This window comes from Pelodiscus sinensis, chromosome 5 (genome assembly GCF_052426305.1).
Source record: "Pelodiscus sinensis isolate ZL-2025 chromosome 5, ASM5242630v1, whole genome shotgun sequence".
In the NCBI taxonomy this organism is placed as follows: Eukaryota; Metazoa; Chordata; order Testudines; family Trionychidae; genus Pelodiscus; species Pelodiscus sinensis.
In genome coordinates, this window is record NC_143056.1 from 110,362,233 (window position 1) to 110,373,157 (window position 10,925).

General features: G+C 46.3%; 1 protein-coding gene across 1 annotated transcript in view; it reads right to left on the reverse strand.

Annotated features, from left to right (window-relative positions):
* Positions 1 to 2,372, reverse strand: part of CYP2R1 (cytochrome P450 family 2 subfamily R member 1) — a 45,084-nt gene extending 42,712 nt beyond the window's left edge. The window contains exon 1 of the mRNA XM_006126301.5: positions 1,284 to 2,372. Coding sequence (XP_006126363.3) covers positions 1,284 to 1,496 — 213 coding nt within the window. The 5' untranslated portion in view covers positions 1,497 to 2,372. The remainder of the gene's footprint in view (positions 1 to 1,283) is intronic.
* Between the last annotated feature and the right edge of the window lie 8,553 nt (positions 2,373 to 10,925).

The following is a 10,925-nucleotide window of genomic DNA, read 5'->3' on the forward strand; positions in this document are numbered from 1 at the left end:
AGTAGTGTTGCCACCCTCACCGGGGATTTCCTAAGCCATGAATAGTGGTGCTCTCTCAACACTTCCACGAGGGCTGCTCTATTCAGGTTCTAGGGATGGGTCACTATGGGTTTCAATTGCAAGATGTCATTGTACTGCTCTTTTTTTTTGTTTCTCCGTTAATTGGATTGCCTTTTTCCCTATCCTCTGTTTATCTGTTTTGTGCCTTACCACTATCATTTTCCATCCGGGCTGACAAAACACTAGGGCCACTTGTCCTGCCCTCTGAATACTGGTGCTCTTGAACCAAGAACCACTTTGCTTCATAAAGAGTTCATGACTTGACAACCAATGGAGGAGTCTCCTGCATCATGTAATGAGGCACCACGTGGCAGGACATCCTGCACAGTGAATAGTGGCACAATGGGAGCACACCAGGACAGGATGTCTTGCACAGTGAATAGTTGCATCATGGATGCACCTCAGCATGGAAGCTTCCTGCACAATGTCTAGTGGAGTAAGAGATGCACCCAAGGATGGGATATCCTGCACAGTGACTAGTGCCACCATGGATGTTCCTCTCAGGTGGGACATTCTGCACAGTGGTGACACCCGGGATGGGGTGTCTTGCACCATGTCTAGTGGTGCAATGGACCTGCCCCTGGGACGTGGTGTCCTGCATAGTGATTATTGGTGCAATGCACCCGCTCCTGAGACGCGGTGTCCTGCATAGTGATTAGTGGTGCAATGCACCCGCTCCTGAGAGGCGGTGTCCTGCATAGTGATTAGTGGTGCAATGGACCCGCTCCTGAGAGGCGGTGTCCTGCATAATGATTAGTGGTGCAATGGACCCGCTCCTGAGAGGCGGTGTCCTGCATAGTGACTAGTAGTGCAATGGACCCGCTCCTGAGAGGCGGTGTCCTGCATAGTGATTAGTGGTGCAATGGACCCGCTCCTGAGAGGCGGTGTCCTGCATAGTGATTAGTGGTGCAATGGACCCCCTCCTGAGAGGCGGTGTCCTGCATAGTGACTAGTGGTGCAATGGACCCGCTCCTGAGAGGCGGTGTCCTGCATAGTGACTAGTGGTGCAATGGACCCGCTCCTGAGAGGCGGTGTCCTGCATAGTGACTAGTGGTGCAATGGACCCGCTCCTGAGAGGTGGTGTCCTGCATAGTGATTAGTGGTGCAATGGACCCGCCCCAGGACATAAGTGTCCTGCATGGTGACTAGCCCTGTGTGTGCGTCCCTCCTGCCCCTCCCCCAAGCAGCCCAGGCTGGCAGCCGGCGCGGCGGTGCTGACTTACCTGGCCATGGACTTGGCTTTGCTTCTTCATGTAGATGTGCGGCTGCTCCCTGGCCAGCGAGTGGATGTTGCCGATGAGGGGCAGTCCCCGGGGTCCCGGCGGGAAGCCAGGCGGCCGCCTCTGCTTGAGCAGCTGCCTCACTATCAGCGAGAGCACGAGGAGCAGGAGCGCGCCGGACACCCCCACCGAGAGCACTTGGCCCTGGGACCACATCGCACCACTGCCCCCGCCAGCGGCAGCGCCCGACTCCCGTCTCCCCGCCCCTTCGCTCCGCCACGTGGGCTCGGCCTTCCCTCGACCGCCCCGATTGGTCGGCGGCCGGGCTACTCAGCAGACTCCAAATGTGATTGGTGGAGCCAGGCCGGCGGCCGGCTCTTTCCCAGCGTCTTCTTCCCCCTATCTCTCAAGCTCTCCACAGGGGCCGTTGGGGTTGCGGCCGTTGGGAGAGGTCGGTTGGGGCTACTGCGAGAGGCACCGTTACGCCCCTCCCCCGCTGCCCACACCGCGTGTAACCAGGTGTCTGGCCGTTGTGCAGCAGCAAGCCGGGGCGGGCTGGTTACGTAACTGGCCCCGTGTAGGCGACAGGCCAAACAGCGGCTGGAGAGTCCTCCCCGCGACCGCTGTGTAGTCCCGCCCCCTGCCCCCTGCCCTCCGTATTTCCCCCGAGGCCCAAGGGGCTGCTTCAAGGGGCGAGGGGGCGGCGCTCGCAGTAAAGGCTGCAACTGGTTGCAAACAGCCCTGTGGTGCCTCAGAGGCACAGGAGACTGGTGGTAGCACTCGGAGGTGCCTCTCCCCCGGGCGCCTGCAGAAACATTAATTATTAAGTGTCCCCACGTGGCCCTTCAGTGCTCCTCTGGGTGGCCCTCTCTGCGCCCCTCCCAGCAAACACCAGTCACCTCTGCTCACAGAGCCCCGATCTGGAATTAGCCTGCTCCTCTGCCCCCTGCAAATAGTGGGGAGAAGCAGGCAGAAATAAAGCACCTCGGCAGCATAGGTACAGAACTTAAGAAAGGCCATAGTGGGTCAGACCAAAGGTCCATCCAGCCCAGTATCCTGTCTGCCGACAGTGCTCAATACCAGGTGCCCCAGAGAGAGTGAACTGAACAGGCAATGATCAAAAGCGATCTCTCTCTCTCCTGCCATCCATCTCCACCTTCTGACAAACAGGCTAGGGACATCATTTCTTACCCATCCTGGCTAATAGCCATTGATGGACTTAACCTCTATGAATGTATCTACTTCTCTTTTAAACTCTGTTATAGTCCTAGCCTTCACAACGGCCTCAGGCAAGGAGTTCCACAGGTGCTGGAACTCTGGGTTTGGAGAGTGTTGCAGCATCCCCTGGCTTGAAGTGGTTCCCATTATATACAGGATTTAGTCTGAATCCCTGGATCACAGCACCTCCACTACAAACATTGTTCCAGCACCCCAGCTCACTAGGAAGAGAGTGGGTTGAGTGGCAGGGAGGCAGCTTGAAAGCTGCAGGTGAGGTTTCGGGGGATTGACTTTCAAGTGCTTTTTGCACCATGTGTCTCCTTGCAAAGTTGGCTGAGCAGGCTAAGATGCAATGGTTTAGGAATGTTTCCCATAGATGGATACTCTGCTGAGGTCAGATGGCACTTCCTGCCAGCCTTCAGCACCAGACAGTAACTCCATAAATGGTGTCCCAGAAAGACCTTCTGAGAAGAAGTTTTAAAATCAGGAAAGAGGAAAATATTTCAAGAGTCATTAAGTGGTTTAGGAACTTAAATCCTACTGAATTTCAATGAGAACGAGGCACCTAAATCACCTAGAAACTTTTGCATAGTTTACCATATGTGCTGATTTTGATTTGGAGGGATGGGTATGAAGAATGATTTGCTTTTTCATCTACAAAGCAAAATGGTTACTGTACCGAGTAAAATGTTAACATGTTTGAGGCAGGAAGCCATTTAATATTAATTAATTAACAAAGGGGTCTTTAACTTGGAAAAGTTTTTGTTTTATTTTGCTACAGCCCAAATGTGCTCCTGTGAGAGAAAATGAAAACTGGATGTTTGAATTGCTGTCCTCTGACACAAAATTATGCTACAGTTGCCCATCATTGAGAGGGTAAAATATATTTCTAGTGAAATGAGATTAAATTGGATTGGGGAACTGAGGGGGAAAAGGGCAAGTGTATTGCAAGAAGGAGCTGACTGACAAACTCAGTATTTTAGTTTTGTACCTCTTTCTATTTTATTTAGAGATGGGAGGTTATTAAAATAAAAGCATACATAGCTAGGCCCATGCACTGTACCATTTCTGTTCTACTTTCCACTCCATACCTATCTTCTCTCTTTCTCTGGCCACTCCACCCTTGCATCTTTGAAATGTGGATTGCAAACCATAGTTTAATAAAAGCACTATTGCACTCCTGTATACATTCCTTTGCAAAGATGTTACAGTGAAGTGTTTGAGAGAAAATGGGAGTGCCCCCAAAACATTTGGATACACTGTATTTGGCATTTTCTTTGAGAGAGATAAGATTATTGCTTAGGGTTATGTCATCTACTTCCAATATTGCATGATAATTTCAGTTTAAAAACTTTGATCTTCTGTGCTGCTGATAGCTTATGCAGGCTACAAAAAGTGAGAAAGGTATTAAAAAGATGTAATCTTTCTTCAGTAAGTAATCATACAATTATAATATATGATTATGTGATCATCTTAGTCCATCTCGAAAACTTATAATTAGCATAGCATATGTATAAATTTGAAGAGCATTATCAGTATGCTGTTGTAAGGCTAGGGGGATTCTTCCAATAAATGAGTTACTGCGGTAGTAAAGGATCAAGGAAACTGCATTCCAGACCATACCAGAACAAAAGAAACCTTTTTCTCTTTGTAGGTCTAATTTGTCTACAATCACTCCAGCCTTAATTACACTGCATTTTTGAAAAAGGCAACAACACTCCTAGTGTTGCTCAATAACACTGAAGTCAGCTGGCTGAGCTTTCCAGATAGTTCACGTATTTTCCACTTTTTATGAACCAAACTATTTGCTTTATGCAGAAGGGTTATTTTTAATTCATTTTTGTGGGGTAGCAAACAGAGGCAAGTATTAAAGCAGAGGCAAGAAGTAAATATAAAATCAAAATAACATAAAAATATCGTAAAGAACTGTACACGTAGATCTTGCTTTCACTAGGGAAAAGAAGCATGTTCTTAACTCCTGTTAACTAGAGTTAAGTCTAATCTGACTTAAGTTAACTAACATGAACAAAAATCCTGGTGAAAACAAGTCGATTTGAAGTTTTCATATGATTTAACAGGACAAAGTAAACCATAACCTTTCATTTGCCCTGCTAAATTATGTGAAAAACATAAACTGCCTTGTCTTTTGTTGGTTAAGAACCTTCTGCAGCTATCTCAATATCCAATATTGAGTCTCAGAGGGGTAGCCATGTTACAGTCTACATTTTTTGTTAGTCTGTAAGGTGCTGCAGCACCATTCATTATCTCGACATTGAATTCAGGTTATTTCCCTATATGAAAATTCCAGGGTAGTTTGTAGTGGAACCTCCATGCATAGAGTTCCTTTAGTTTAACTTGGAACAAAATTAAACATAAAGCACACAGTGCCAAGTACTTCCCTGAATTTTCTCTACAGTATTTGGTGATTCTTTTACCAACTATGGACTTATAATTTGCTCCAATTTAGAGATCTTAAATTAGTTGCCAATTTCTCTCTCTCTCTCTCTGGCTACATCTATACTGCAGAGTTTTTGCACAAAAACAGCTGTTTTTGTACAAAAACTCATGGAGCATCCACACTGCAAGCATATTTTTACACAAGTAAATTTACAGTAAATCAGAAGAAGAGAGGGGTTTTTGTGCAATAGTTATTCCTCTTTCTACGAGGAATAAGCCAAAGTGTGCGTGGACAGGAAACGGGGGGGAGGGGGGCGGGTTTGAGCAAAAACAGCCCTATTGAAAGAATCACACGTACTCTGGTAGTCATTCTGTCAATAGCAATCAGAGCTTTCTTGCGAGAGAGCATCCATGCAGTGTGGATGCTCTCTTGCGTAAGAAGTTTTTGCAGAAGATCTCTTCTGCAAAAAGCTTCATATGCAAGAAGCCTGCAGTCTAGATGTAGTCTCTTATCCCATATCAATATATAATTACTTCTGTTGTAATCTGTACCCCATTACTAAGGAATCTACACTTTTAGTTTTTTCTCTATGAAATTATCTTTACTTCATCTTGAACTTTCCAGTACACCAACTAAAGTTCTTCTTTAAACAGCCATGTGTCAGATTATATTCTCCCCTCCCGTCAACCAATCAAGCTGTCAGAGTTCGATCATATTTTCAACAGTAGATTTACCTTTCATTCAGAGACTCATGATGGAATATTTTCCAAAAACTTTTGTAAAATTGGCTAGGTGCATTTTTACTTTATCATTCTGAAGCATTAAGTTTTGGCCACCATAGTGGTCAGGATGCCAGACTTAATGAACCAATGATTCTTAAAATGGTTCCAGTGAATCAGTCACCCACGCTTAATTATTTCATTACTACCACCCTTTTCGATCATCTCAGAACTGACTCATTTCCTCTCCCTATGTGTATTAGTCCAGTAGTGAGGTAATTTAATGTAGCCATCACACATCCTTAAATATCACAAAGAGGGAGGGGGGAGTTTCAGCCCCCATGGCCTCTCAAAAGAGTGCCAGGGGGCTGTAGGCAGTTTAGAACTGGGACAGTCCAGGGTGGGGTATATATGCACCCATCACTTGCCTGGTGATTCTGTCTCTTTTTGTATGGTTGTATGAGAAGCAATCCCATTCCAGGCACATCACGTTTTCCTGGCAGAACCAAACTGCTGTCTTGCTTTAAGTTATGATAAGAGGAAGCTGGATATCAAATTAGGTGGTCCTAGCTTTTATTGTTTAGGAGGAGTTCTTGAACAAACAGACAAACTCTCTCAAATATATAGTAGATGGCTGGATGGGCATCATTTGTATTGACCTTGTATTGGACAAGAAAGAAAAGGAAAGTTAATAGATCGCTTTGGCAGCATTAGATTAAAGGGGATAGATGGTAATGAATTTAGTATAAAAATACACAGAAGGAGAAGATTAGAGCATGGAAGAGCAATTTGGTTATTTGAATAGAAAGGAAGGAGTACATTGTATATAGTTTCAAAGAAAAAGTAACTGTATTCAGGCCTCCTAGATGTAGAAGAGAAAGGAAGGAAGGAACTGAAGTTGACTCTCATCCAGTTATGTGCCTTGGTAACAGGAAAGACTATAGTGTTACCATTTGAAATAGAGAATGGAAATGTTGAAGAACATTCAGGAAGAACAAAGATCTCAGTTTTGGTCATGTTGATCTTAAGGAGATGCTGAACCATCCAAGATTAAACATCTCAGAGTCATTAAGAAATGCATAACTGAGTACCGAAGAAAGATCCACAGTGCATAAGTATATTTGAAAGTTGCCCATACAAAAATAATAGTTAAACCCATATGAGATGACCCAATTACTAAGGGTACGTCCACACTGCAACACTATTTTGAAATAACTAGCGCTATTCTGAAATAACTTAGTCCTGTGGTCCCCAACCCGGTGCCCGCGGGCGCCATGGCGCCCGCCGGGCTCTTTACATGCGCCCGCGGAGCAATCTGGGCTGGCAGGTGCCAGCCCCGGGCGCATGGCCGGTCCCGGCCCTGGGGGCGCCGCGCGTGCCCTTGCCAGCTCCGGCTCCGGCCTTGGCACCGCCCCCGGGGGCACCGCGCGTGCCCTGGCCCCAGCCCCGGCCTTGGCCCCGCGGCGCTTACGGCGTGCCGGCCCCGGGCGCATGGCTATGGGGGGGGGGGCCCGGCCCCGGGCGCGTGGCTATGGGGGGGCCCTGCCCCCGGGCATGCGGCTGGGGGGGGCCGCCCCCGGGCGGGCAAGTGTCCCCGCCCCCTGGCGCCCGGCGGGCGAACGGCCACGCCCCCTGGCGCCCGCCAACCTGAAAAGGTTGGGGACCACTGACTTAGTCCATATCCACACAGCTGGCAGTTATCTTGAAATAATGTCAAAATACTGTTAAGCTGGAGGACTTCTTACTCTGACTCCTGTAACCCTCTTTGTACGAGGAGTAAGGAAAGTCAAAGGAAGGGTGCTCTATTTTGAAATAAGTGCTGTGTAGACACTCCCTATTTTGAAATAAACTATTTCAAAATAAGATATGCAAATGATGTAGCTCAATTTGCGTAGCTTATCTCAAGTAAAGCCCTGCAGTGTAGACACACCCTAAAGCAGTGGTCCCCAACCTTTCGTGGCTGCCGGGCGCCCAGGGGCGGGGCTGCTCACGTGCTGGGTGTCTGGGAGTGGGGCCGCTTACGTGCCACGCTTCCGGGGGTAGGGCCACACATGCGCCACGCGCCAGGGGCGGGGGGCGCCCACGCACCCTGAGCCCAGGGCCGGCACCGCGCATGTGCCGCGCGCCAGGGGCGGGGGCCGCCCACACGCCATGGGCCGGCACCACACATGTGCTGCACGTCTGGGGCAGGGGCCGCTCATGTGCCCTGGGCCGGCACTACGCATGTGCTGCGTGCCTGGGGCAGGGGCCGCCCACACACCCTGAGCTCAGGGCCGGCACCACGCATGTGCTGGGTGCCCAGGGCAGGTGCCGCCCATGGAAACTATGCATGAAATACACATGCTAATTACTCAACACAATGACTTATGAGAAATTATTTTAATAAATCTGCTGGCAAACACAAGATTTTATCTATGGGAGTTAGATAATACTTTCTTAACACACCCATAAAAGCATAACAATTACCAGTTTATAAATTACAGTTTCGGGTTAGCTAAACCTACAAGAGTTATGGTACTTTGTAGAAATGTTAAACAGGAAAAAGTAGTGTCTCAGTTTCTCTTGCCAGCTTGTTATTCAGAAGCTGAAAAATTGCACTCTCTCAGTCATGGTATTGCCGAGCCTAAATTTTAAAAAATCATCAGGCAGGCAACCAAAATTATGAGATTGGCTTAAAAATTAAGATTTAAAAAAAATAGTTTTTGGATCTTTTTGGTTGCTTTTTATCTTTTAGGTACACTTGAGTTACATTTTCAAGTTTCCTCTGCCACCAAGAGAGATAGAAACTTGTTTTTTAAATGAAAAATGAGATTCACTTGTTTCCATCAAAGGGGATTTAAGTAAAACAGCAGATATAATGAGAGTTGCAAAAAAATCAGGTGAGGACAATACTTATTATGACCACTACCTTAGGGTTAGGATTACGGTTCCAAATGTTGAACCCTTTAAAGTTAAAAATAAACTGCTGTAAACAGTCTTTTAAATAAACAAAAACATTCTAATTCTTGCAACAAATTTATTGTAGCTTTCTGCTGGAATGGAAAACTGAAATTAGACTGTCTAGCTTCTTCCCATTGTGAAAAAGAATTCAAAGCAGTGAAAATAAAATTATATTTAATTTTTTTTTCAATTTAATAAATTTATGGTGACATTATTAACCCAGACAAAGGGTTTAAAAAGTGTCCCATTAATTTAGATTGTTTTAACATCAGGATTATTTTATATTTAACTTTGAAGTACAAAAGATATTCAACCTTTAATTTGTTTTGTAATAATATTTATTAAGGGATATTTGATGATCACATTACACAACACCTGACTCTGTGTGAACCCATGGAATATAATCACTTACTGTTTCTTTCCGACACTCCGGCTTAAGCACATCCAAAGTATAATGATATCTTAACATGACTAATACACATGCAAACATGTACACACCTTATTTCTTAAATTTAGATTAGCATTCAATAATCTGCAGGTGTATTTTCTTTGGCATGAAGAAGTTATATTAAGGGAAAGATGAACCAATTTCCTGACCAATGTATAAACAAATATCGAGCCAATTTCATTATATCTCAGTCTTCTGAGACATACAAGTCATAGTAAATCCATATATTGTGCAATAAAAAGTACCTAATATTCATTGTCAGTTATATCATCCTCCTGCCATATAACCCATTTGAGTTACTTGAAAGCTACATCTACCTTACAGTCTGGAGCCATGCTCTGAGATCGATCCACCAGTTGTTGATTTAGCGGATCTAGAGAAGACCACCCAAATAGACCACAGATAACTCTCCTGTTGACCCTATTACTGTACCCTGGACGAGAAATAATGGGGGTGTTTCTCCCATTGACCCCCCCCCATTGACCCCATTTTTCCCATTGACCCTGTTTCTCCCATTGACCCCAACTGTAGTATAGTACCTGTAGTAACTTGAGTTAAGGTATATCAACTCCAGCTATCATAGAATCATAGAACTGGAAGAGACCTCAGAAGATCATCAAGTCCAGCCCCCTGCTCTAGGTAGGACCAATTCCAACTAAATCAACCCGGCCAGGGCTTTGTCAAGCCGAGACTTAAACACCTCTAGGGATGGAGACTCCACTACTTCCCTAGGTAACCCATTCCAGTGCTTCACCACCCTCCTAGTGAAATAGTTTTTCCTAATATCCAACCTGAACCTCTCCCAGCACAACTTGAGACCATTACTCCTTGTTCTACCATCTGTCACTACTGAGAACAGCCTCTCTCCATCCTCTTTGGAACCTCCCTTCAGGAAGTTGAAGGCTGCTATCAAATCCCCCCTCACTCTTTGCTTCTGCAGACTAAACAGACCCAAGTCCCTCAGCCTCTCCTCATAAGTCATATGCTCCAGCCCCTTAATCATTTTGGTTGCCCTCTGCTGGACCCTCTCCAATGCATCCACATCCTTTTTGTAGTGGGGGGCCCAGAACTGGACACAGTACTCCAGATGTGGTCTCACCAGAGCCGAATAAAGGGGAATAATGACATCTCTAGATCGACTGGCAATACTCCTCTTAATGGCAAACTAATATGCCATTAGCCTTCTTGGCTACAAGGGCATACTGTTGACTCATATCCAGCTTCTCATCCACTGTAATCCCCAGGTCCTTTCTGCAGAACTACTACTTAACTGGTTGGTCCCCAGCTTGTAACTATGCTTGTGATTCTTCCGTCCCAAGTGCAGGACTCTACACTTGTCCTTGTTGAACCTCATCAGATTTCTAGTGGCCCAATCCTCCAATTTGTCTAAGTCACTCTGGACCCTATCTCTGCCCTTAAGTGTATCTACTTCTTCCCCCCAGGTTAGTGTTAACCGCAAACTTGCTGAGGGTGCAATCCATCCCCTCATCCAGGTCAGTAATAAAGATATTGAACAAAACCGGCCCTAGAACTGAACCTTGGGGCACTCCGCTAGAAACCGACCGCCATCCTGACATTGTTATTCACATTGCTTGAGTTGCATAGCTTCAGCTGACTTTCTACTGTAGTATAGATGTAGCCCTAGAGCAGGGATGAGCAACCAGGAATGGAGGTGGGCCACATGCCCTCCTTCAATGGGCCACAGCAGCCTGCAGTCCACTGGGGTTCCACTTGAGGCTCCATGGTCCTCCTGTGTGCCCCTCCATACACCTCTCCCACACCAGGGCACCAGATCCCTGCACTTTCCTGCTCCCCCTCCTCCCAGCACTTTTGGAGCATGCAAAATGCCTGATTTGTGCTCTGTCCTTGCTCCTCCCCCCAGACTTTGAACAGCTGCAATCAGCTAATTCATAGCATTCCAG